The sequence below is a fragment of the Hyperolius riggenbachi genome, chromosome 1 (genome assembly GCF_040937935.1).
Source record: "Hyperolius riggenbachi isolate aHypRig1 chromosome 1, aHypRig1.pri, whole genome shotgun sequence".
NCBI classification, from domain to species: Eukaryota; Metazoa; Chordata; class Amphibia; order Anura; family Hyperoliidae; genus Hyperolius; species Hyperolius riggenbachi.
This window is the reverse complement of record NC_090646.1, coordinates 689,340,361-689,367,027: the sequence shown is the minus strand read 5'-3', so window position 1 is coordinate 689,367,027 and position 26,667 is coordinate 689,340,361. Positions and strand designations below refer to the sequence as shown.

General features: G+C 47.9%; 1 protein-coding gene across 4 annotated transcripts in view; it reads right to left on the bottom strand.

Annotated features, from left to right (window-relative positions):
- TPM2 (tropomyosin 2) overlaps positions 1-26,667 on the bottom strand; it is a 155,129-nt gene that overhangs the window by 53,233 nt on the left and 75,229 nt on the right. For 2 of the 4 annotated variants that reach the window (XM_068253468.1, XM_068253458.1), the window contains exons 4-6: positions 2,832-2,949; positions 672-742; positions 392-467 (exon numbers count right to left, since the gene is read on the bottom strand). In XM_068253468.1, coding sequence (XP_068109569.1) covers positions 392-467; positions 672-742; positions 2,832-2,949 — 265 coding nt within the window. The remainder of the gene's footprint in view (positions 1-391; positions 468-671; positions 743-2,831; positions 2,950-26,667) is intronic. The other 2 variants (XM_068253450.1, XM_068253442.1) reach the window with 1 other exon arrangement.

Sequence of the window (26,667 nt, the reverse complement as noted above, 5' to 3'; positions counted from 1 at the left end):
GGGATGAGGTGTCACCAGTGCTGGTGAGGGAGTGATGGGGATGAGGTGTCACCAGTGCTGGTGAGGGAACGATGGGGATGAGTTGTCACCCCTGCTGGTGAGGGAGTGATGGGGATGAGGTGTCACCACTGCTGGTGAGGGAGTGATGGGGATGAGGTGTCACCACTTCTGGTGAGGGACCGATGGGGATGAGGTATCACCACTGCTGGTGAGGGAGTGATGGGGGTGAGGTGTCACCACCGCTGGTGAGGGGCCAATGGGGATGAGGCGTCACCACCCTGCTTATGTACCACAACATTAGAGCAAGATCAAGATGAGATCTCTTAGATTCTAGAAATGAAAGATAAGAGAAGGGAAAGGCAGAAGGCAGAGACGTTCTCCTTTCTGGTACCTCCTCCTCAGCTGCTATGAAAGATTTCAAGCTCTGGTCCATGGTTCGAAGTTCAGTCTCCAGCTGCCGGAACCGACTTGGACAAGAAGAATGGAAGATTGTCAGAAAGGTGACAACATCTTGTCCCAACAACCATCACAATATTTCAAGTTTCTAAAGAGTGACTGATTTCCAACTCTTTAGGGTAACATTTGTGAAAGTGGGAACATGACATCATCCCAGTGACAACATTATGAAAGATGCCAGAACATTAGTGATATCTGCTGACTATGAAACTTACCTCTCAGCAACCTCAGCCCTCTCCTCAGATCGCTCCAGCTCAGTCTCTATAATCACCAATTTGCGGGCAACCTGCCAATATACAATCCACATGAATGGATTAGTGAGATTAACACATGCAATGGAAAGGTGTCCAGCTGTAGATGCAGTGGGTCATTGGCCAACGTTTCCATAGTACCTAATCAAAACAATGAGGAAAGATGGAGCACACAACAACTAAACATTCATGAAAAGTAATGCGCAATGATGAAAACATTCAGAAGGTCTCCACCAATGGGAATATATGGTGACCATGGATGACAGAACTACCAGTGATGAAGACATAGGTGGACAACAGGTAGTCTCCAGTGATGCCAATCTATAGGAAGTATGGAGGAAAGGTGACCTCCGGTTACTGGAAATACTGTTCATGGTGACCATGAAGGACAGAACTACCAGTGATGAATATATAGGGGACAATATGTGGTCTCCAGTGACGCCAATCTATAGGAAGTATGGAGGAAAGGTGACCTCCAGTGACTGGAAATACTGTTCATGGTGACCATGAAGGACAGAACTACCAGTGATGAAGATACACAGGACAATACGTGGTCTCCAGTGATGCCGATCTATGGGAAGCATAGAGGAAAGGTGACCTCTGGTGACTGGAAATACTGTTCATGGTGAACTCAGAGTAAAGTCAATCTCCAGCAATGAAAAAACACTGTGAGTATGAAGAACCGGGAATAATAAGGAACATTACATGAAAGACAGGTGGAGATCTATGAAGAACATGGTGATCACATGAGCTGTGGTGAGTTATGGAGTCATGGATGATCATGGTAGACCGGGGACTTCATATCAGTGATGAAGGTATGGAGGGAGAACTAAGGAGAGCTGATCTCTGGTGATGGAATAATATAAGGAGCATGAAGACAGCTAAAATATTCCTCAGTCCCTCCTTGTCGATAAATCCTTTATTGGTCATCCATTAAAGCACTGAGTCCTTAGTCATAGCTAAACATGGAGAGCAGGGAATCTCCAGTGATGGGCCTGTGGTGCCAACAATGAGCAATAGTCCCCAGTAGGGATGAGATTTTACAGAATTCTAAATTCCAAATTCTTTGCATCACAATTTTGCAATTTTGAATTGATAAATCAGAATTTGCAGAATTCTGAAATAAGCAACTTTTATACTTACCTGGGCCTTCCTCCAGCCCAACGCTGGCCATGGGCTCCATTGCCGTTCTCCTGGGCCCCTCTGTTCCTCCCCTGTGTCCCCCTGTATATAGCTCAATCATGGCCAGTCGTGGTTCACTGCGCACGTGGCCGTAACATGTTCCCATCGCTAGGAGCGTTCTGTGCCTGCACAGCTAGTACTGTACAGACACAGAACAGCCTGGGCCACGGGAGTACACCAAGGGCACGTGAGCCACTGGGCATGCATGGTGAACCATGACTGTCCGCAACTGAGCTATATACTGGAGGACACAGCAGGGACATGTGATCTTCAGTGATGGAGATATGTGGTGGACAAGTGGCCTCTACCGATGAAGAAATATAGGGACATGGAGGCCAAATGATTACTTACCAGCAGGGGTGTAGCTAAAGGGTTGCAGAGGTTGCGACCGTATCGGGGCCCTTGGGCCAGAGGGGTCCCAAAGGACCCTCCCTCAACTACAGTATTAGCTCTCTATTGGTCCTGTGCTCATAATATTCACTTCTATAGATACTTTGAATAATGGCGATCATTAACAAGCTGTTCCCCATTCCCTTCTTGCACCTCTGACACTGTAGTTGCCATTGGCAGGTCTTGGTGCGCCGTATCAATTGTTATGTATAGAGTGCTTGGGGGGGCCCCATTGTAAAACTTGCATCAGGGCCCACAGCTCCTTAGCTACGCCACTGCTTACCAGCTAGTAAAATATACAAAGAACATGGAAGACAGGAAATGAGGAGGATAGGGCTCCTTCATTGATTGTTCAGGAAATATGGACAGTGGGTCATGATGGTATCATATGAAAAACAAGGAAGATGGGATAACTCTACTGATAACCTTGCATGGAAAATATCGGGGATAAGAGACACAAGTTATGGAAGGAAATAGGGAACAGGTTTGTAAAATCACAGGAAGTTGATATTAACCTTTGTTAAGCCGTGTTTGGACACGGGGAGCACTCACCTCCTCATACTTCCTGTCGGAGTCTTCAGCTACGTGTTTGGCCTCTTTGAGTTGCAGGTCCTGGTCATGCATCTTCTCCTCATCTTTTGTGGCTCTGTTCTCAATAACTTTAATGCCTCTGTAGGAAAGAAGATTTTCATCAATAACTGTGGCCAAAATAAAGCAGAAGAAACAGCTGCTCACTATGAGTCTACGTACACCTTGTAAGGCCCCATGTGACAAACAATGTTATGCAGTATAATGATGGCGCACAGAGATAACAGAAGTCCTAATGCAGAAAAACTGCAGCTCTCTTTCACCACAGCGGCTTCCAGGTCCACATCTGAGAAGGCAACTTTCAGGGCCCGTTTCCACTATCGCGAATCCGCATGCGTGGATTCGCACAGTCAGTACAAGTGGATGGGACTGTTTCCACTTGTGCGTTTCCCCGCACGTTTTTCTGTGCAGAAAAAATCTGCAGGGTAGGGCCCTCAGAATTCGCCTGCGTGTGGAATGCAGGCGAATCGCACGCAATGTATTTAATAGGGAAATCGCATGCGTTTTCCCCATGCGTTTTTTGCCGCGATTTCGCATAGGTATTAATGTTAATTTACACAGGCAGTGACATGGTTAAATTCGCATACAGCCTTACCTATGCGAAATCGCATGCGAAATCGCGGCAAAAAACGCATGCGGAATCGCACCCGCATGCGATTTTGCCTGCGGTGATTCGCCGGCGATTCCGCAACGCTATAGTGGAAACGGGCCCTCAGACTATCTCCAAGCAAGACACCCCCACATCTGAAGGTGACCCCAAAGCTCTATGGACCCATCTAGCAGAGGGTCAGATATAAAGAGTGAGTGCCCACCTCTGAGGGTGACCCCAATGCCCTATGGACCCATCTAGCAGAGGGTCAGATATAAAGGGTAAGTGCCCATCTCTGAGAGTGACCCCAATGCCCTATGGACCCATCTAGAAGAGGGTCAGATATAAAGAGTGAGTGCCCACCTCTGAGGGTGACCCCAATGCCCTGGAGGTAGTCTGAAGGTTGCCTCCTCAGATGTGGGGGTGTCTTGCTTGGAGATAGTCTGAAGGTTGCCTCCTCAGATGTGGGGTATCTTGCTTGGAAATAGTCTGAACTCTGAAGGTTGCCTCTTCAGATGTGGGGGTGTCTTGCTTTGAGATAGTGTGAAGGTTGCCTCTTCAGATGTGGGGTATCTTGCTTGGAAATAGTCTGAACTCTGAAGGTTGCCTCCTCAGACGTGGGGGTGTCTTGCTAGGAGGTAGTCTTAAGGTTGCCTCCTCAGATGTGGGGGTGTCTTGCTTGGAGATAGTGTGAAGGTTGCCTCCTCAGACATTGGGGTGTCTTGCTTGGAGATAGTGTGAAGGTTGCCTCCTCAGACATTGGGGTGTCTTGCTTGGAGATAGTCTGAAGGTTGCCTCCTCAGATGTGGGGGTTTCTTGCTTGGAGATAGTCTGAAGGTTGCCTCCTCAGACGTGGGGGTGTCTTGCTAGGAGGTAGTCTTAAGGTTGCCTCCTCAGATGTGGGGGTGTCTTGCTTGGAGATAGTGTGAAGGTTGCCTCCTCAGACATTGGGGTGTCTTGCTTGGAGATAGTGTGAAGGTTGCCTCCTCAGACATTGGGGTGTCTTGCTTGGAGATAGTCTGAAGGTTGCCTCCTCAGATGTGGGGGTTTCTTGCTTGGAGATAGTCTGAAGGTTGCCTCCTCAGACGTGGGGGTGTCTTGCTAGGAGGTAGTCTTAAGGTTGCCTCCTCAGATGTGGGGGTGTCTTGCTTGGAGATAGTGTGAAGGTTGCCTCCTCAGACATTGGGGTGTCTTGCTTGGAGATAGTCTGAAGGTTGCCTCCTCAGATGTGGGGGTTTCTTGCTAGGAGATAGTCTGAAGGTTGCCTCCTCAGATGTGGGGGTGTCTTGCTAGGAGATAGTCTGAAGGTTGCCTCCTCAGATGTGGGGTTGTCTTGCTAGGAGATAGTCTGAAGGTTGCCTCCTCAGATGTGGGGGTGTCTTGCTAGGAGGTAGTCTGAAGGTTGCCTCCTCAGATGTGGGTGTGTCTTGCTAGGAGATAGTCTGAAGGTTGCCTCCTCAGATGTGGGTGTGTCTTGCTAGGAGATAGTCTGAAGGTTGCCTTCTCAGACGTGGGGGTGTCTTGCTAGGAGATAGTCTGAAGGTTGCCTCCTCAGATGTGGACCTGGAAGTCGCTGTGGTGTTGCTTGGTGGAAGAATGCTGCAGGACTTCTGTTATCTATGTGTGCTACCATAATATTGCATATTGGATTTTTATGTTGTGTTAATCAGTTGTTGAACCCTCTTCCCAAGTGGTTCGTTGTGTCAGAAATATGTTTGTTATGTATGGATAATTATTAAGACAAAATGGACCCCAAAGCAGTATAGCTGCACTCAAAAAGAGAATTTTTATTGCACTAATAAGCTACAAATTGTGATTAAATAGAGCAAAAAAAACAAAAACAATTAAGGGTAAAATTCCATGTGCCTTAAATTGAGCAATAAAGAAACAGCATACATCACAGTCATACTTGCCCCCAACATGAAGCAAATAGTCCCTTCATAGGAATAAGGTGCTGAGCTAGTGATCACTAGATTCAAAAGAAAAATTTTACTGGCCAGAAAAAAAAACACAATAGTGCACTATTCAGTCCAGAGACTCAAAAGTCCATGTACATGAGACCTCTTGCAAAAAAATGATCCATAGCTTCCTAAAAATGCCATTGAGCACAAGATCCATGTATAGCAAGTCCCGTCAGCCATTTATTATGGATTTAACTGCTGGTAGTCTCATATAATGCCCATTAAAAATAGAATAAAAAGGCATACGCCCTGTTTTGCGATCCCACCTCTCAAGCAACTCTACCACATGCAATCCAGTAGTTCAGTGCCATGGACCTTCAGTGTACAGTTCCTTTCTTGATTGTAGCGCTGGTTGCGGCAGTATAAGCAATGGATGACCACCTTGTAAGCGATGGCTTTCTCCAGCCGTCCTCACAGAGCAGGCTTCCTCATCACAGCCCCCTGCTAGCCATCCATGTGCTGCTTGTAGGGATCCAGAACGCAATGCCTGCAGCGGCTGTTAATGCATTCGGCCCCCGCCATCTTGGGCCTTCATCGGAACATGCTGCATGCTAACGTCTGTGCTGCACTTCCTTATATCCAAATCTTTTCCCCTGGTCATGTGGTATTCCCTCGGCAGTCTCCGCAGTGACATCATGTGGACGTTTTTTGTATAACACCACCTTTTTACCAGGATTTTTTCAAACGATAGTCTGAGGGCCCGTTTCCACTCGAGCGAATCTGCATGCGTTTCCTGCATGCAGATTCGCTCAACCAATACAAGTGGATGGCGCCGTTTCCACTTGTCAGGAATTCTGTGCGGCTCGCTATGCAGAAAACCTCTGCACAGCAGAGCCGTCAGGATTTGCACGCCGCACACCCGCACGTGAATCGTCGGTCATGTAACTAAATAGGAAAACCGCAAGCACTTGAGTCTTGCGGTTTTCCCGTCGTTTCCACGTGCGATTTCGTTTAAAAACCCATGTCAATGCTTGCCGGCATTGACATGGTTAAAATCGCGTCGTTAAAATCGCAAACGATTCCACGTGAAAATCCGCATGGAAACGTCAACGAATCCGCAACCGTATGCGGATTCGTTGACGCGTTTGCCGCGAGCAAATCGCGCCGCACAAGTGGAAACCTACCCTCATTGAAAAATCTTTTCCCATTTTACATAGCTTCTAGTGCCATCTTGTGGACATATTTTAGATTACACCCATTTCACTTCTCACACAGTGAATCTAATTACTACCTTTCAAAGGGCCATATCTCCACCACAAAGCATGCAAAAAAGAGAGGAAGAACACCAGGGGCGTAACTAGACATCACTGGGCCCCACTGCAAAACTTTGGATGGGGCCCCCCACCCCCCTCGCTTTCTGCACAGGAAAACTGAGGACAAATGTGTGTTCTCCATGCAGATAAAAACACTTAGACTTAAGGGAAATGTCAGGCAATCTATGCTACCCCCAGATCTACTTACCCGGGGCTTCCTCCAGCCCCTTGCAGCTGACAAGTCCCTCGTTAGAGCTCTGCTCCCAGTACATACACACACACACAGCTGTATTATTTTACTACATGAGAGCACATGCTATATGGGGGAGGAACAATGACAGGCTGAACATAAGATATAGTATTCACTGTAACTTTGGCAAAACATTCAGAATGTCCCTGATTGATACTGTTATTACAGGATCTTGGACTTCATTGAGACAACAAGTTCTCAATATAGCAGCAACAGTAAGACATCAATCTCCACTCCATTGTGTTGTAAAAGTAATTAGAGGCCATAAGGTCATTAGGCCTTGCAAGATTAGAATCTAGGAATCGTTTTGAAGTGATTGCTGAAAAGGGGAAGTCTACAACTTTTTTTTCAACCTGTGACTCCTTTGTTTGTAAGGTTGTACATCTAGTCATCAGAACTTTGCAGCAGTGAGAGACAGATGTTTTTTATGAACCCTAGGGAGCAGGGACAGTGTACAAATTCTAAAGTGTGTACGAGTCCTTATCTGTGTGGTGTACACATGCAGTCAATATAACAATGGTGCGAGAGCAGAATACGTTTTTTCACTCCATGCCCTTAGCTGTCAGTCTCTCAAACTTTTCCCCCCACGGACCCCTGTGGCTTTTGGGCCCCCCTGCAGAGGCATCCCTTGCAGGGTCTATTGTTACGCCCCTGAAGAACACCCACTCTGCAGTAATGTACTTTTTCCCATTCACTCCCATTTCTTTCACAATGGCTAATGTCTCCACTACAAAAAACCATCTCCTGTATTCCAATGCAAAATCAACAATAATTGATAGAAGCATCAAAGAAAATAAAAATTTCAAATAAATTATGCAAAAATCCTTTCTATGAGAATATCTGAGTTTAGGCCTGCAGGACTCGGGGTCTCCAGGGCATAAATCCAATAACTCTCTTTTTTAGTAAGCTGTGTATCAAGGTCAAAATTTCTTACATTTTGTGTCAATCTATAAATACCCCAACCCCCAGTCCGGCAGGATCCGACCCGTGCATGGATACCTAAATACCCCGACCCTCAGACCGGCAGGATCCGACCCGTGGAATATGGATACCTAAATACCCCGACCCCCAGTCCGGCAGGATCCGACCCGTGGAATATGGATACCTAAATACCCCGACCCCCAGTCCGGCAGGATCCGACCCGTGGAATATGGATACCTAAATACCCCGACCCCCAGTCCGGCAGGATCCGACCCGTGGAATATGGATACCTAAATACCCCGACCCCCAGTCCGGCAGGATCCGACCCGTGGAATATGGATACCTAAATACCCCGACCCTCGGACCGGCAGGATCCGACCCGTGCATGGATACTGGAGTTGGCTTTCTTCTTCTCTCCTCTTTCGTTTTTTTATGTTCCAAAATACACCTGATATGTTCTTGTATTCGCACTTTCAGTGCCCTGGTGGTTTTCCCCACGTAATGTTTCAAACATGGGCAAGTCCAGGGCCAGTTCAAGTAACAATTGGGCCCTAGGGCAAAATTAGCCTGGGGGCCCCCCAACAAACACCCCCCGACCAAAAAGCGTCATTAGAGGCCCTTTGTTGCAGCCAAATTTCCCTCCTGGGCCCCTGAGCTGGCTGCTGACCCTCCCCCAATCACCTCCCAACTTAACAGACTCTGCAGAGTCCCTGGGGAGCAACAGTTAAGATGGGGGAGGGACACCTTGGGGGCCCCTACAGGCTCTGGGGCCCTGGGGCAATTGCCCATTTTTTCCTATGGTAGCTCCGGCCCTGGGCAAGTCAGCTGATAAGATTACGAACTCACTATTACAGTCAATGTGGGCACGTATTTCATATTCTTTAGTTTTATCTGCATTCATAAAAATCTTTTCCTCACTAACATATTCACAGATCCAACATTTCTTACATTTATACATTCCCCATTTTGGTTTAACCAGCAGGACCTCCTCCTCGATTGTAACTCAGAACAGACCAAGGAATTGGATAGACTTGTATTGCGTTTTGCAGTTATCCTGGGTTTTGTCACCACTATTTTTGCAATTTTCTCATCTCTTGTCAAGACATGCCAATATCTATTCATGGTTTCCATTAGCAGAGGCCAATGTGGGCCATATGGGGTGATCATCCTTGGGCCCTCTACTTCCTGATCTATACCAGCAGCTTTTTTTACAAGTAGGCTATCTTTGTCCGTATTTATGGCTCTATGATTTGCAGATTTTAGGAGACCGTTGGGATAGCCTCTCAATTTAAAAAAAAAAAATGCAAAAATAGTGGGAACAAAACCCAGGATTACTGCAAAACGCAATAAAAATCTATCCAATTCCTTGATATGACTGGATCTGCACTAGATGCTATGACATCACTTCCTGGGAATCCACCAGACACAAAGCTATGATTGTTAAAGAGAACCTGATTGGCTCCTGGTTATCCAGAACCACTAGGAAGGTATAAAGGCCTCAAAGAGACCAAAAAAATAAACCTGCAATGCCAAATATGAATCAGCCTTCATAGAACAGAAGGTATTTGCTATCATGTTGTAATGCTGCTTTCTTTTCAGCTGCTACGCCCCAATCTATCACTCCCTTCTTCACCCGATGGTGCGTCCCTGCTTGAACAGGAGGTGAGGAAACAACACCTGCCCAACCTTGGTTACACCCAGGCCTTGGAGGTGCAAGGTATAGCAGCTGAGGCCAAGAAAGCCAGAGTACCACCAGAACAAACAAGACTATGTAGCTGGGTGATGGAAGAGGCTATACAGATCACCACAGCAGTTATGGATAAGGGAGCAAGATTGCCCAGAGGAACCGCAGCTCTGGGCTTCCGATAACTGCCACAAATAAACAAGACACAATGGTTGCTCAGGGCGACCACAGTTCTGAGCTTCTGACTGAGTAACAAGAGAGACAGATGGAATGCTTGCCAACCTAATCACTGCCCCAGCGATAGCAAGCACCCACACTGACTAGGACAAGACAGAGTAGAAAGAATGTAGCTAATAGCAACCGCAGCCTATAGTTACGTTCACAGGAACAGGACTAGCAGGAACAGACAGACAGAAGGATTGTTTGCCTAGCAATAGCAAAAATCCAAACTGACACAGACAAGACAAACAGGTAGGAGCGTAACTAATAGCAATCGCTGCTATAGTCACGTCCACAGGAAGAAGTAAGCAGAATAACTACCCGTCACCAACGTGGTGAAGGCATTCTCCCACTAGCAGGATGGTAAGACTTCACTTGTAATTTGCTTCAGGAGTAAACCGCCGCATCCCTGCTGCAAAACAAGGGCTTTAGACCCCCCAAATCCCTGGGGAACAATCTGGGCAGTGCTTCCTCAAAGAGGCAGAGCTTTCAGCTGCAGCTCTGCCTCTACTGATGTCAATCGCGGCGCATCGCCGCCTCTCCCCGCCCCTCTCACTCTTCCTTCATAGAGAGGGGCGGGGAGAGGCGGAGATCCGCGCGGCGATTGATATCAGTAGAGGCAGAGCTGCAGCTGAAAGCTCTGCCTCCCAGGGCAGCAGAATCCATGACCAAGTTGGTCGTGGATGTTTCCCCTGGATTTGTGGAGTCTAAAGCCCTCGTTTTGCGGTGGGGAAGTGGCGATTTACTTCTGCTAAGACTCCTGAAGCGAATTACAAGCTAAAAATGGCAAAATGTATTCGCTTCAGTGTCTCTTTAACTGTCCCTCGGATTGGCTCACAATCTAATCCCTATCATAGCCATATGCCTATGAATGCATTGTGTAGTGTATGTAACATAGTCGAGGGCTAATTTGGGGGTGGAGGGGGGAATAAAAGAAATAGGGTTTGTTTTTTTGTTTTTTTTTTAATTATCATTTTTAATTAATAAGAAAAAAAATGCATCAGCAATCAGATACTAGCAAAAGAACAGTCTATTGGGGCGTGGCCTGGATGTAGAGCTGAGAGGACGCACAGTGTGAGAGCTCCGCTACCCCTGCCTATATTATTATAAAGTTACAGGATTAAAATCCGGATTTTACAACTTAAACCTACTGTGCTGACTGCTGATACCACAGAAGCAACGCTGGCTGACTGGTGTGATCCTCCGAGTACCGGCAGCGAAGAATATGATCCCGGCGACCCTGACTGGGAACAAGGACCAGGCCCGTCTAAGAGCCATCTCCCCTCCTCACGCTTCCAACCATACAGCTCTCCGATGGCTCAGCGCGTGAAAGGCAACAAAGAAAAGGACAAAGGGGAGAAAAACAGAAATCCAGATTGTCCTCTAGAAACCCCTAAGACACCATTCACACTTGCGTTCTGGGATGCAAACGGACCGGATCCGGACCGGCTCCGGATAGGGATCCGGATCCGGTCCGTTTGCATCAGGCATAAATACTGCTGCCATCCGGATCCGTGTCGTAGAAATAGAGATATAAACATTACAATTGTTGGGGGGTGGGAGGTTAGCAGAAGGTGCACCTGTACAATCAGGTCCTCCGCTGTGTAGGGCCTCACCTCCACCTCCGACATACTGCCAACAGCTCCAGCACAAAGTCACTGCTGCTCCACTCCAGAAATGCTGGGCCCATGTGTCCCCATCCAAAATCGCCGCTAGAAAATGCATAGGAAGTGCGGTAGAACGTCCGGTTTTGATAGCCAGTGTGTTCTGTGCTTTCCATTTCCCATTGGTTTCTATATCCGGATGGTGCAGTCAGGCTCCGGTCCGGGTGCGTGGGCCGGATGATCCGGACCCGAAAAATAGCGCATGTTGGAAAAGTGTCCGGAGTCCGGATCCGATCCGGCTCCATTCTGTATGGAACGTACGCATGTGAACGTCCGCATAGACTTTGCATTGCTATGCGGAACGTACGTTCCATTTGTACAGTATACAGTCCGGATCCGATCAGGCGAACGCTAATGTAAACCAGGCCTTACTCCGGCCGGTATAAAAACATGCTTCCTCTCCTGCTTTATCGTTAGTACATGATATTACACTGTTACCACCAGGCATTTCCGACCATAGCCCATTATTACTGACCCTAGATCTTGGTAACTCGATATCCACTATAATATGGAGACTATCCCCTCACTGGCTATTAGAACCAAGAGTTAAATATTTAGTCCAAGACAGGATGAAGGAATACCACTCCTTAGATCACGACCCAGTCCCCCCCTGGTCACCTGGGATGCATATAAAGCAGTCATACGAGGAGCTTACATTTCCAGTATAGTGGAGGAAAAAGCCAATCTAATATTATAACCACCAATATCAAGGAAAGACCGCAGCAAGCTGAACAAGAATATATAACAAATTCTGAGACGTATCAACGCTGGCAATCTCAACTTCTATCTCTCTCCAGTAAACAAATTGATAATACAAAACAAGAACTTCAGCTGAACAAAATCCAGTTCTCTGAACATGTCGACCGTACCAGGAAATTGCTTGACCGTTTAACCAGTAGAGATGTAGCGAACGGTTTGCCGGCGAACGGTTCCAGGCGAACTTTGGGGGTTTGCGTTCGCCTGCACCAGGCGAACTTTTGCGGAAGCTCGATTCGCCCCATAATGCTCTATTGAGGGTCAACTTTGACCCTCTGCATCACAGTCAGCAGGCACATTGTAGCCATTCAGGCTACAGTAAGCCCTGGAGCCCCACCCCCCCTCATATAAGGCAGGGTCCGGCGGCCATTACAGTCACTCGTGTGCCTGCTAGAGAGAGGAAAGGGACAGCTGCTGCAGACTTGTTCTTCTAGGGACAGATTAGTTAGGTTCTTGGCTGCTTAGTTTGCTCCTTGGCTGATTGTTATTGCTAAAATAGCCCCCCTCAGCTCTCTTTTGAGAGATGGTGTATTCCTGATGTGTTTTTTGTGTGTGTTGCTCACTGACATTATACAGCCCTATCTGTTGCAGCTAGACCTTGGTAATTGTTATTACTGTGCCAGCCAGGCCCTGCCTAACTATCTATACTGGGACACCTACCTATGCCTACCTAACTACTGGGGCACCTACTTACCTATACGGGGACATCTACCTACCTACCCATACTAGGGGACCTACCTATGCCTACCTACCTATAGTGGGTCTCCTACCTATGCCTAGCTAACTACTGGGACACCTACCTATGCCTACCTACCTATACTGGGACTCCTACCTATGCCTGCCTACCTACCTATACTGGGACTCCTACCTATGCCTACCTACCTATACTGGGTCTCCTACCTATGCCTACCTACCTATACTGGGACTCCTACCTATGCCTAGCTAACTACTGGGACACCTACCTATGCCTACCTAAATACTGGGGCACCTACTTACCTATACGGGGACACCTACCTACCTACCTATACTAGGGGACCTACCTATGCCTACCTACCTATACTGGGACACCTACCTATGCCTACCTAACTACTGGGGAAACCTACTTACCTATACGGGGACACCTACCTACCTACCTATACTATCGGACCTACCTATGCCTACCTACCTACACTGGGACTCCTACCTATGCCTAGCTAACTACTGGGACACCTACCTATGCCTACCTACCTATACTGGGTCTCCTACCTATGCCTAGCTAACTACTGGGACACCTACCTATGCCTACCTACCTATACTGGGATTCCTACCTATGCCTAGCTAACTACTGAGGCACCTACCTATGCCTACCTACCTATACTGGGACTCCTACCTATGCCTACCTACCTATACTGGGTCTCCTACCTATGCCTAGCTAACTACTGGGACACCTACCTATGCCTACCTACCTATACTGGGACTCCTACCTATGCCTAGCTAACTACTGAGGCACCTACCTATGCCCAGTGGTGCTTGGATACCCCTTTTTATTATTCGAGTTTGGTCGAATTCGAATAGTAAATTATTCGCGTTCGGTCGAATATTCGAGTCGAATATTTTTTACTATTCGATTCGACCTCGGACTTCGAGCTCACTATTCGAGTCGGTATTCGAGCTCATTATTCGAGCTGACTATTCGAATTGGCCTTAAATAGCTTCCAACACTTGTTTTGGGGGTGAATGATGCAAGAAACCTCTTTTTTTCCAAGTAACAACAGCAAGTGATTATGTGGGGATGCTCCTTTAAAAAAAAAAAAAGGTGGAAAGAGAAGAGAAGTTGTGTCCAAAATTCTGTTCAGTACTGTATATACTTCTTCTTCTTCTTCTTCTTCTTCTTTATCTTCTATATCTTCTTCTTCTTCTTCTTCTTCTATATCTTCTTCTTCTATATCTTCTTCTTTTTCTTCTTCTATATCGTCTTCTTCTTCATCTTCTATATCTTCTTCTTCTTCTTCTTCTATATCTTCTTCTTCTATATCTTCTTCTTCTTCTATATCTTCTTCTTCTATATCTTCTTCTTCTTCTATATCTTCTTCTTCTATATCTTCTTCTTCTTCTTCTTCTATATCATCTTCTTCCTCATCATCTTCTTCTTCTTCATCTTCTTCTTCTTCTTCATCTTCATCTTCTTCATCTTCTTCATCTTCTTCTTTCTCTTCTTCTTCATCTTCTTCTTCCTCTTCTTCTTCATCTTCTTCTTCTTCATCTTCTTCTTCTATATCTTTTTCTATATCTTCTTTTTCTATATCTTCTTCTTATTATTATTTTTCTATTTTGTCTTCTTCTTTTTCTATATCTTCTTCTTCTCCTTCTTCTTCTTCTCCTTCTTCTTCTTCTTTTTCTATATCTTCTTCTTCTTCTATATCGTCTTCTTCTTCTTCACTTATTTCTCTTTTATTTTATTTTTTTTAAAGAAATGCAGCTATTTTTGAGCGTAATAAATAGCTGGTGGCGCACGCATGTTGGAAGCGCCATTGTATGTGCTCCCTGGCAGTGGAAACACACAGACAGCAGGAGGTAAATTCAGCAGCAGCAGCAGGAGGAGGAGGATGATTGTGTGGCAGCAGGCAGTCAATGAGGCAGGCAGCGAGACATATTAGGCTGTGGTACCTAGCGGTGGTACCAGGCCGTAAATACACAACATGAGGTTCCAGACAGCGGTCGTGAAGCCCACATCATGTACAATACACAACTGGGACAACACAGTTTTCAACCCGGACACCTCTAAAAATAATATCACAAAGTATTAATAAAAAGTATATATATTTTTTTCGTTTTTTTAAAGAAATGCAGCTATTTTTGAGCGTAACAAATAGCTGGTGGCGCATGGTGGAAGCGCCATTGTATGTGCTCCCTGGCAGTGGAAACACACAGACAGCAGGAGGTAAATTCAGCAGCAGGAGGAGGAGGATGAGTGTGTGGCAGCAGGCAGTCAATGAGGCAGGCAGCGTGACATAATAGCCCTGGTACCTAGCGGTGATACCAGGGCGTAAATAAACACAACAGAAGGTCCCAGACAGCGGTCGTGCAGCCCACATCGTGTCCAATACACAACTTGGACTACACAGTTTTCAACTCGGGCACCTCAGAAAAATTAAACCTTTTTTTTTTAATGGTTTTTTTGTTTTGTTTTTACAGCAAATTACACAGATATAGCTATTGTTTGATGTAATAGCTGGTGGCAGAGTGGCAGCAGAAGGTAAATCTGTGTACCCTGGCAGTGGGAAACACAGACAGACAGCAGCAGCAGCAGGAGGAATGGAGGAGTAGTGTGAGTGTGGCAGCAGGCAGGCAGCGTGACATAATAGCCCTGGTACCTAGCGGTGATACCAGGGCTGTAAATAAACACAGCAGGAGGTCCCAGACAGCGGTCGTGAAGCCCACATCATGTCCAATACACAACTGGGACATCACAGTTTTCAACCCGGGCACCTCAGAAAAATTAAACCTTTTTTTTTTTTTTTAAAGGTAAATACAGGCACTCAGGCAGCAGGGGCAGCTATTGTTTGACGTAATAGCTGGTGGCAGAGTGGCAGCAGAAGGTAATTCTGTGTACCCTGGCAGTGGGAAACACAGACAGACAGCAGCAGCAGCAGGAGGAATGGAGGAGTAATGTGAGTAGCTATTGTTTGACGTAATAGCTGGTGGCAGAGTGGCAGCAGAAGGTAAATCTGTGTACCCTGGCAGTGGGAAACACAGACAGACAGCAGCAGCAGCAGGAGGAATGGAGGAGTAGTGTGAGTGTGGCAGCAGGCAGGCAGCGTGACATAATAGCCCTGGTACCTAGCGGTGATACCAGGGCTGTAAATAAACACAGCAGGAGGTCCCAGACAGCGGTCGTGAAGCCCACATCGTGTCCAATACACAACTGGGACATCACAGTTTTCAACCCGGGCACCTCAGAAAAATTAAACCTTTTTTTTTTTTTTTTTTAAAGGTAAATGCAGGCAGCAGGGGCAGCTGTTGTTTGACGTAATAGCTGGTGGCAGAGCAGCAGCAGAAGGTAAATCTGTGTACCCTGGCAGTGGGAAACACAGACAGACAGCAGCAGCAGCAGGAGGAATGGAGGAGTAATGTGAGTAGCTATTGTTTAATAATAATAATAATAATCCGAACATTTGTATAGCGCTTTTCTCCTGTTGGACTCAAAGCGCTCAAGAGCTGCAGCCACTGGGACGCGCTCAGGAGGCCACCCTGCAGTGTTAGGGAGTCTTGCCTTGAACTCCTTACTGAATAGGTACTTGACCTAGCCAGGATTCAAACCCTGGTCTCCCATGTCAAAGGCAGTGCCCTTAACCAGTACACTATCCAGCCAGCTTGACGTAATAGCTGGTGGCAGAGTGGCAGCAGAAGGTAATTCTGTGTACCCTGGCAGTGGGAAACACAGACAGACAGCAGCAGCAGCAGGAGGAATGGAGGAGTAGTGTAAGTGTGGCAGCAGGCAGGCAGCGTGACATAATAGCCCTGGTACCTAGCGGTGATACCAGGGCTGTAAATAAACACAGCAGGAGGTCCCAGACAGCGGTCGTGAAGCCCACATCGTGTCCAATACACAACTGGGACATCACAGTTTTCAACCTGGGCACCTCAGAAAAATTAAACCTTTTTTTTTTTTTTTTTTTTAAAGGTAAATACAGGCAGCAGGGGCAGCTATTGTTTGACGTAATAGCTGGTGGCAGAGCGGCAGCAGAAGGTAAATCTGTGTACCCTGGCAGTGGGAAACACAGACAGACAGCAGCAATAGCAGGAGGAATGGAGGAGTAATGTGAGTAGCTATTGTTTGACGTAATAGCTGGTGGCAGAGTGGCAGCAGAAGGTAATTCTGTGTACCCTGGCAGTGGGAAACACAGACAGACAGCAGCAGGAGGAATGGAGGAGTAGTGTGAGTGTGGCAGCAGGCAGGCAGCGTGACATAATAGCCCTGGTACCTAGCGGTGATACCAGGGCTGTAAATAAACACAGCAGGAGGTCCCAGACAGCGGTCGTGAAGCCCACATCGTGTCCAATACACAACTGGGACATCACAGTTTTCAACCCGGGCACCTCAGAAAAATTAAACCTTTTTTTTTTTTTTTTTTTTTTAAAGGTAAATACAGGCAGCAGGGGCAGCTATTGTTTGACGTAATAGCTGGTGGCAGAGTGGCAGCAGAAGGTTAATCATCTGTGTACCCTGGCAGTGGGAAACACAGACAGACAGCAGAAGGGCAGTACACAGCAGCCCACTGTAGGTGTAAAATGTGTGGCTGCAGGCGACGTAATAGTCAAAGTAAACCAGGCTGGCTTAGTGAGCAGGAGCCAGGAGGTGGTAAAGGGTGGTAAGGCACATTAACGATGGTTCTTCCGGCAGCCACTTCATGTCCCCCTCTCGCCGACAACAGGAGCCAGGAACTCGCCTTCCACCCACGCCTGGTTCATCTTGAGAAACGTCAGTCTGTCCACAGACTTGTGAGACAGACTTGAGCGTTTCTCGGTGACCACGCCACCAGCTGCACTGAAGCAGCGCTCGGACAGCACGCTGGAAGGGGGACAGGACAGCACTTCCAGGGCGTACTGCGCCAGCTCGCTCCAGATTTCCAGGCGCTTGACCCAATACTCCATGGGATCAACAGGGGCATCGCTGTCAAGCCCGCTGTACGACCCCATGTAGTCAGCCACCATGCGGGTCAGGCGCTGGCTGTGACCGGAGGAGGATGCTGCTGCATGCATCTCCTCTCTAGTCACTGCTGCCGGAGCCTCTACAGTCCTGTAGAGCTCGTTGCTGAGAGACAGCAGGTCTGTGGGGCGCTTGCTGCTGGATGCAGGCCAGGGTTGCTCGTAAACTACGGCAGAGCGAATCTACGCATTGTAGTACGCAACTACGCATCGTAGTTCGTAGGCGAAGTTTAAAAACTACACGTACGCATTTCCGCGTAGTCGTAGTCCCGCTATGCGTAGCTTCGCCCGCTACGCGTAGTTGACGTATGTATTGCGAAGTCAACTACGCGTGCGGTAACTGCATTTATGTGGGTCATTGCACATGCGCAGAAAGTTTATTGCCCTTTATACGCATACAATTCCGCATTGGATGTTGTAATGTATGCTTAAATTAGTTTGTGTACGCGCATAGTTAACAGATTATTGCGAAAATGTTTCCGCATAAGGGCATAAGCAGTCGCATCAATTACGCTACGCAATACGAGAAGCTTGCGTATTTTAATGCGTAGTCTACGGTATGCTAACGTAACGAAGTGGCTGATCTCGGAGCCGTAGATTGCGAAGCGTATTTGCGTAAAAATACGCGTAGTTCCAGCGTAGCGAAGTTGGCTACCTACGACCATCCCTGATGCAGGCACCTGCTGCTGCCTCTGTGCTGGCTGCTGGACAGTGGGGGTGGAAGGCTGGGGGAAGGCTTTCTCCAAGCGCTCAACAATGGCCTGCTGCAAGCTCCTTATTTGTTGCGCTGGGTCTCCTCCTGCAGGAGGCAGGAACTGGCTCAACTTCCCCTTGAGGCGTGGGTCCAACATCATGCTGATCCAGATGTCCTCCCTCTGCTTCTTCTGGATCACCCTGGGGTCCTTGCGCAGGCACGTCAGCATGTGCGCTGCCATTGGGAAGAGGCGGGCCACGTGTGCTGGCACATCGACGGCAGTGCTGTCCTTATCCTCCTCCTCTCCCTCCTCAGCCTCATCCTCTCTCCACCCCCGCACCAACTCAGCTGCGCTGTGCTGATCCCCCTCATCAGCAGCAAGGTCAGGGACCTCCACCAAGTCGTCCTCCTCCTCCCCCTCAGAGGTGGACTGTGCAGCTGCATGCCGCTCCTGCTGGGCCAAGGCTGCCGCTCCCTGTTCCAGCAAAGCATCGAGGGCCCTGTTCAGCAGACAAACCAGGGGCACCCACTCGCAGACCATAGCATGGTCCCTGCTCACCATGTTAGTGGCCTGCAGAAAGGGAGCCAGCACTAAGCGCACCTGCTGCATGTGCCTCCAGTCATCATCGGGGACGATGGACGGGATGTTGCTGGTCTTGTCCCGAAGCGGCTGCTCCAGGAGTCCATGGTGACGTGGACCCTTTCACCAACCGCGTGCTCCAGCCCTCGCTCCACATTGGCCATCACAAAGCGGTGCAGTGCAGGAATGGCCTTGCGGGCAAAGTAGTGTCTGCTGGGGAGTTTCTCCCCTAGGTCATGATGATTGTCATCGTGTGGTGGGCGGAGGAGAAAGGAAACATGTCGTATCCCTGGGCCTGTGGGTCTGTGAGTCGCATAAATGACATTAATTGACTAATATGGCCCGCATGTTTGTACTACTGCTTAGGCTTATGTATGCTATACTCATGTTTACCTCGGTGTTCAGCTGGGTAGACATTATATATGTAGTGCCCAGTAAGTATTTGCTTGGATTGATCCTGCAGGGTTAATCCGTATGACATCACTTTGGTCTGCTGACCGGAGGGGTGTGTCCTGGATTGTAGGGTGTGGTGCACTTTAGTGGTTGTGGTATATTAGAAGACTGTGTGTCAAGGTTGTATGTACACTTGAGGAAGGGGGTGACCCCGAAACATGTCGTGTTTGCAACTCTTTCAATAAACGCAAGTTTATTATCGCCAGTGGAGTGCCGACCTCGTATCTTTGTTATCGTAACATATTGGTGGAGTGGTGAGCCACGGAGTGTTTGAGCACCGGCGGACCAGGTGTGTGAAGCCTGGGTGGGTGAGGACCCCGGCATCCTGACTGTCTGCTGGGGAGCTGCCAGTCTGGGGCTGCACAAGCAAGCAGCGCACGCATGTCGCTCCCCTCCTGCACGAGCGTGTACGGCAGGAGTTGGGAGCACATGGCCCGTGCCAGAAAGCCGTTCAGCTGCCGCACGCGACGGCTGCTGGGAGGCAGAGCCCTAACCACCCCCTGGAAGGACTCACTCAAAAGGCTCTGGCGTGGCCTTTTGCTAGCACGGGAATCATCGGAGACAGCAGAGGAGGCCACTGAGGACTGGCTGCCAGAACAGGCCTCAGTGTCGGCGGGAGGAGTTGCAGAGGGGGGAGGAGCAGTGCGTTTCCGCACTCCTGCTGGTGCTGCTGGAGGAGCAGGAGGGCGGGTGGCTGCTGTTGCTGCTGCTGCTGCTGCTGAAGGCTGTGCAGTGATGGGTGTGGTGCCACTGCCAGCACCAGATGCCTTCAGCCTCTGGAACTCCTCATGCTGGTGGAAATGTTTCGCAGCAAGGTGGTTGATGAGCGAGCTGGTGCTGAACTTTAAGGGGTCTGCACCTCTGCTCAACTTCCGCTGACAGTGGTTGCAAGTGGCGTACTTGCTGTACACTGTGGGCATGGTGAAAAATTACCAGATTGGTGACAAAAACAACCCCCTACAGCCTGGAGCCGCTGCTGCCTGTCTCCCTGTGGTGGTTGGGGCGGGGGCTTGGGTGCAGCTGGTGGTGGTACTGGCAGATGCTGCTGCTGCTGCTGCTGAGCCTGAGACACCAGCAGGCTGTGGGACCTGCCTACTGCTGCCAATGCTTGCAATGATGCGCCTCCTTGCAAGGCCCACAAGCGCATCCTCCTCCTCAGAGCTGCTGATGATGACATCCCCTGGAGGTGGTGGCACCCAGTCTTTGTCTGTCACCACGTCATCATCATCATCATCATCCCCCTCCTGAAACATGTCCTGCTAGGATGATGACCCCCCAAACTCCTCTCCTGATGCATGGATGGGCTGCTTCACTGTCGCCACAGTCTTGCTGTCCAATCCCTCCTCCCCCAAAGTGCCCATCAGCATCTCCTCCTCAAAATCGCCAACAACAGCAGACAATACCCTGATGATGTCTGGGGTAAAAAGACTGCTGAGTGACAGGTCGGCGACTGACGGTGAACTGGCCTCCTCCCCAGGCCCTGCTGGGCGGCTGCTGCGAACAGGGGTGGTGGTGGTGGTGGTGAGGGTGGAGGCCTCGGATGCAGAGCTGATGGCGGGCTGCTCATCCTCCGTCATCAGTTGCACCACAGTGTCTGCATGCTTTTCCTCAATGGGACGTTTCCGACCCGGCTGGAGGCAAATAGGAGCAGGTACTACACGCTGCTGCTGTGTCTCTGCAGCGTGAGTTACTCCTGCTGGGTGGCGCCCAAGGCGTCCACGGCCAGTGGCTTTAGGCGGAATGTTAGCCACTGACGCTGCTGCTGCTGCTGCTGCGGAACTGTGCATGGTGGCGCGGCTTGCCACAATGCTGCTCCCTCTCCTCCTGATTCCCTTGCTGCCCTTCCCCTTGCCCAAACCGCGCTGGCTGCCACTTCCAGACATCTTAGATGTTTTGGGCGTAAACAAAAAAGTTTTTTAAAAGGGCGGGTGAAAAAGTGGGGTACTTTAATGGAGTGGGTTGGTGGGTGAGGTGACACTAATCACTAAGTGATTAGATCGCTAAGTGATTACTAGTACAGTACAAATACAAAATACAATAATCGGTAATCAGTAAGTGTGAACAGTGAACAGTGAGTGTGTCCCCTAGTACACTAGTACAACTAGAAAATACAATAATCAGTAGTAATCAGATTCAGTAGAAGGAAATAGAGTGTGTGTACTGTACAGACAGTGCACGCACACACACACGCAGGAGCTAGCCTATGAACAGTGACTGAGTGTCCCTAGTACAGTAAGTAGTAACAGTAAGTAGTACAACTAGAAATTACAATAATCAGTAGTAATCAGAAGGAAATAGAGTGTGTGTACTGTACAGACAGTGCACGCACACACACGGTCACACGCAGGAGCTATGAACAAACAGTGACAGTGAGTGTCCTAGTACAGTTACAATATAACTACAAAATACAATCACTCAGTAGTAAAGGACAGCAGAAACACTGGTATAGATGAGAAATAAACTAACAGAGTACAGGAGGACAGCTGCCCACACAGGCAGGCCCTGAGGCCTAAAGCTCTAAGCTTGCTTGCAGCAGCTGGCTGTCTCTAGTAACACACAAGCTACTAACTAAAATACAATCTCTATCTAGCTAACAACAATATAGGTGTATATAGGAGGTGTATGTGAGCAAAAACGCTAGGTAATTGACCACTATAGAGCTCTTGCTAAGCCAAAGCACAAAGGAGCAAATCTCTCTCTGTACAAAGTCAGGCAAGGACGGAAAAACCTAACATGGCGGCCGCTATTTATAGGGTAGGGGCTGGCCAGGGTCCCCCTCTGTGATTGGCTGCCGTCAGAGGGCTTGGGAGCCCTCTGATTGGCTCTAAGGACATCAATCTGGGCTATGACGCTATTGGAGCTCGGTATTCGAGCTCGAATAGTGCTGTTTGCTCGAATAGCTCGAATAGTGAGTGGGCTATTCGAGTTCACTCGAATAGCCCATTCGAATAGCTGTAGCTATTCGAGCTCGGTATTCGAGCTCGAATAGCTAAAAAAGAGCTCGAATATTCGAGCTACTCGAATATTTGAGCTCTGCTGAGCATCCCTGCCTATGCCTACCTACCTATACTGGGACTCCTACCTATGCCTACCTACCTATACTGGGTCTCCTACCTATGCCTAGCTAACTACTGGAACACCTACCTATGCCTACCTACCTATACTGGGACTCCTACCTATGCCTACCTACCTATACTGGGTCTCCTACCTATGCCTAGCTAACTACTGAGGCACCTACCTATGCCGACCTACCTATACTGGGACTCCTACCTATGCCTACCTACCTATACTGGGACTCCTACCTATGCCTACCTACATACAAGAAGATAATAAGGTGGTTGCTTCATTGTGGACAGACCAAATTTGATCAGCTGGACAGTCACTATTCTATCATTGAGCTACCACAGCCCGGCGACCATATGGGCTGGAAAACTGCCACGGCCTGCACTCTGGCCACGGTGCGCACCAGTCCAGCACGGCCGTCACTACGCAAACAGCTGTTTGCGGTGCGTTACACAGTGAGTTTGGTGTGTCAGTGTGAAGCAGTACTCTAATTACACTCCCTGATTGATGTATACACATGCAAGATGTTTGAAAGCACGTTAGGCCTGCAATTTAGCATTCAATGTGATTTCTGCCCTTAAAACGCTGTTTTGCGTCACATCCAGATTTTTCCCCGGGACTTTGGGCATGTATCCCACTCCGCCATGCCCCCCTCCAGGTGTTAGACCCTTTGAAACATCTTTTCCATCACTTTTCTGGCCAGCATAATTTTTTCTATTTCTCAAAGTTCGCATCCCCATTGAAGTCTATTGCGGTTCGCGAACTTTTATGCGAACCGAACCTTCCGCGGAAGTTCGCGAACGGGGTTCGCGAACCGAAAATCGGAGGTTCGCGACATCTCTGTTAACCAGACAGGATCACTCCACTATGCAAATTGCGCAATTAGAAGCAGATGATGGCACTGTGATTACACATCCAGGAGACATCAACAATGCATTTCGCTCATACTATTAAACATTATATACCTCAACCGTGTTGTAGGCCCCTACTGAGATAGACGCATATCTAGAGGCTATTGCTCTCCCGGCTCTTAGTGTAGACGAAATGAATCTGTTAGAAGCAGATATATATCACTTACTGAAGTAACTCAAGCTATTCTTTCCCATAAAAAAGGAAAGGCCCCTGGCCTAGATGGGCTACCTCCGAATTATACTCCACTTATAAGGGCCAATTTGCTGCTCAATTACTAACTGTATATAAAGAAATTCTTCTTATGGGTACTCTTTCCCCGTCTATGTCAGAAGCCCTAATTACAGTAATACACAAGCCAGGATGTGATCCTACACAATGCTCATCTTATCGTCCCATCTCATTATTAAATGTTGACAGTAAAATTCTAGCTAAAATTCTTGCCGTGCGACTCAATGGAGTCATTACCTCTATTATACATAGAGACCAGTCAGGATTTATTCCCGGGAAGCGATGCAATATCAACCTACGCAGATGATTTACTCACCTCTCTTTACAACATGCTAATTCTGGATCCAGAGCAATTGCCTCCCTAGATGCTGAGAAGGCCTTCGACACGGTTGAGTGGCCCTACATGTGGGCAGTCCTGAAAAAGTTTAACATAGGCCCCAAATTCACTGCTTATATCAAAGCATTATATATTCTCCCAAAGCTAGAGTTCGCACTGGAAATCAGATCTCCTCCTTCTTCTCCTTAGAACGTGGCACCCGCCAGGGATGCCCTCTATCCCCAGCGCTATTTGCTCTGGCCATGGAACCGCTTGCGGCGTTACTCCGCTCTCAACATGATATCACAGGCCTGCAAGTAGGCATCCTTAATGAAAAAGTTTCGCTATACGTGGAAGATCTATTGTTGTACTTAGCGGATCCTCATATATCTTTAACATCAGCCTTAACTTCCATCGAGACCTTTGGCTCTTTTTCTGACCTAGTTATTAACTGGCATAAATATCTACTTATGCCTCTTGACCCACTTCCCACATCTACTACTTATAACGCCCCATTACAAATTGTGTCCATCTTCCAGCGCATGCCTTCAGGAGTAAGATTCCGGTCAATCGCTACCAAAACCTCCAGACACAGGAACAGTTTTTTTCCTCAAGCGGTATCCATACTTAATGCTGAACCACGTTAGAGCTGCTAGGACTTGATAGTAATCAGCACAGAACTAAACATGAACAATTCTCACATTGCTTACTGCCACTATACTTATAATGTCCTTGACTTGTAATATTCACACTGTCTGTCCTTGTATTGTTTTTGTTTGTGTTTGTTAAGCAACTGCCAAGACAAATTCCTTGTAGGTGCAAACTTACTTGGCGAAAATAAATTGATTCTGATAAAGTATCTGGGGATCAAGGTAACGCCTAATGTTAAAGACTTCTACGCCCTCAACATTGAACCTCTACTCACACAAGTTTAAGATAAATTGGGGGCATGGTCGACTTTACCACTATCTCTTGTTGGCCGGGTTCACCTAATTAAGATGTGTATCCTCCCGAAATTCATTTATGTCTTCAGACATACCCCTATAAGGTTACCAGCCAAAATCATCACTGTGCTTGGCTCCATGTTTTCTTCCTTTATATGGAACTCCTCATCTCCACGCATTGCCTTGTCTAACGTGTAACTTCCAGTCAATCAGGGGGGACTTGCTCTACCCAAGATGAAGTTCTATTACTGGGCTGCTGTACTCCCCACCATATACTGGTGGTTTCAGCAATCACCTTATAACCCAGCCTCTGCATTACAAGCAGCAATCATTGGATCTCCACTAGCCCTAGCTAGCCTACCTTCCAGAGGACCTAAAGCCATCTCTTACTTTACCCATGATAACCACAGTCCAAATTTGGGAAGATGCTGGACACTTTGTATCCAACAAAGGCCAATGGTCGCCGGTTACCCCAATATGGAATAACGCCAAACTTAATGAATTTCTGTCTGTTGCTGACCCATCAATCTGGGCCAATAGGGGTATAATGAAGCTTAGGGATGTAGTTGAGGGAGATGAGATTAAACAATTTAACGCTCTGCAACAATCATTTTCTCTTCCTAATTCAATGTATTTTCGATATTTTCAAACTCGACACGCATTTCAATTGCAATTTGCCTCACCAAAATGAATTATGCGATCTCATCCCATTGAAGACATTTTGAGCCACTCGGGCCAGACAGGTCTCATCTCCCTCGTCTATAACACTCTCATAAATGCTAAAAACCAAAGTAAAACCAAACCCTATTTGCTTTGGAACAGCGATGTACCAGACCTCACGGAGGCTGAGTGGAATGATCTGATATCCCTATTTATATCTACCCCAATAGCAGCCCAACATAAATGATCAGCAATTAAATACCCTTATCAAGTATACTTTACACCGCACAAGCTATTCAGGATCAGTTCTGAGCAGGAAGATAAATGTTGGAGATGTGGAGATTCCAATGCCCACTTTATGCACATATTCTGGACATGCTCCACAATGCAAAATTACTGGGAAAATATTCACGGCTTACTTTTTGAGCTAGTGAGCCCATCCAGAGGCGGGACAAAGTCCTTCAGCACCCAAGGCTGAGACAGCAAAGTGCGCCCCTCCATCCCTCCCATCCCAGCCTTAACACACTGATTGCTATTAGACTAAGAGGCTCCTCCCCCATCCCTCCCACTCCAGCCGTCACACACTGATTGCTATTACACTAAGAGGCTCCTCCCCATCCCTCCCACCCCAGCCGTCACACACTGATTGCTATTACACTAATAAGTTCCCCAGGGCTCCCAACCTCCCCAACACCTTAATCTCCAGTTATCTGGCTTGCAGTCACTGTCATGTATCCCCTTTTCTTATTTCTTTCTGCTTCAAACACAATTGGGAATGACAGCTGAATTAATTGTGCGCCCCCTCCTACACTGCGCCCTGAGGCTGGAGCCTCTCCAGCCTCTGCCTCGGCCCGGCCCTGAGCCCGTCCATTCCATTTACCTCTAAAAGCTTACTACTTCATGTCTTTGGCGTTAAAACCCTCCCTGAAAGGAAATTGCTCCTGGCTAGAGTCATTTTATTCTAT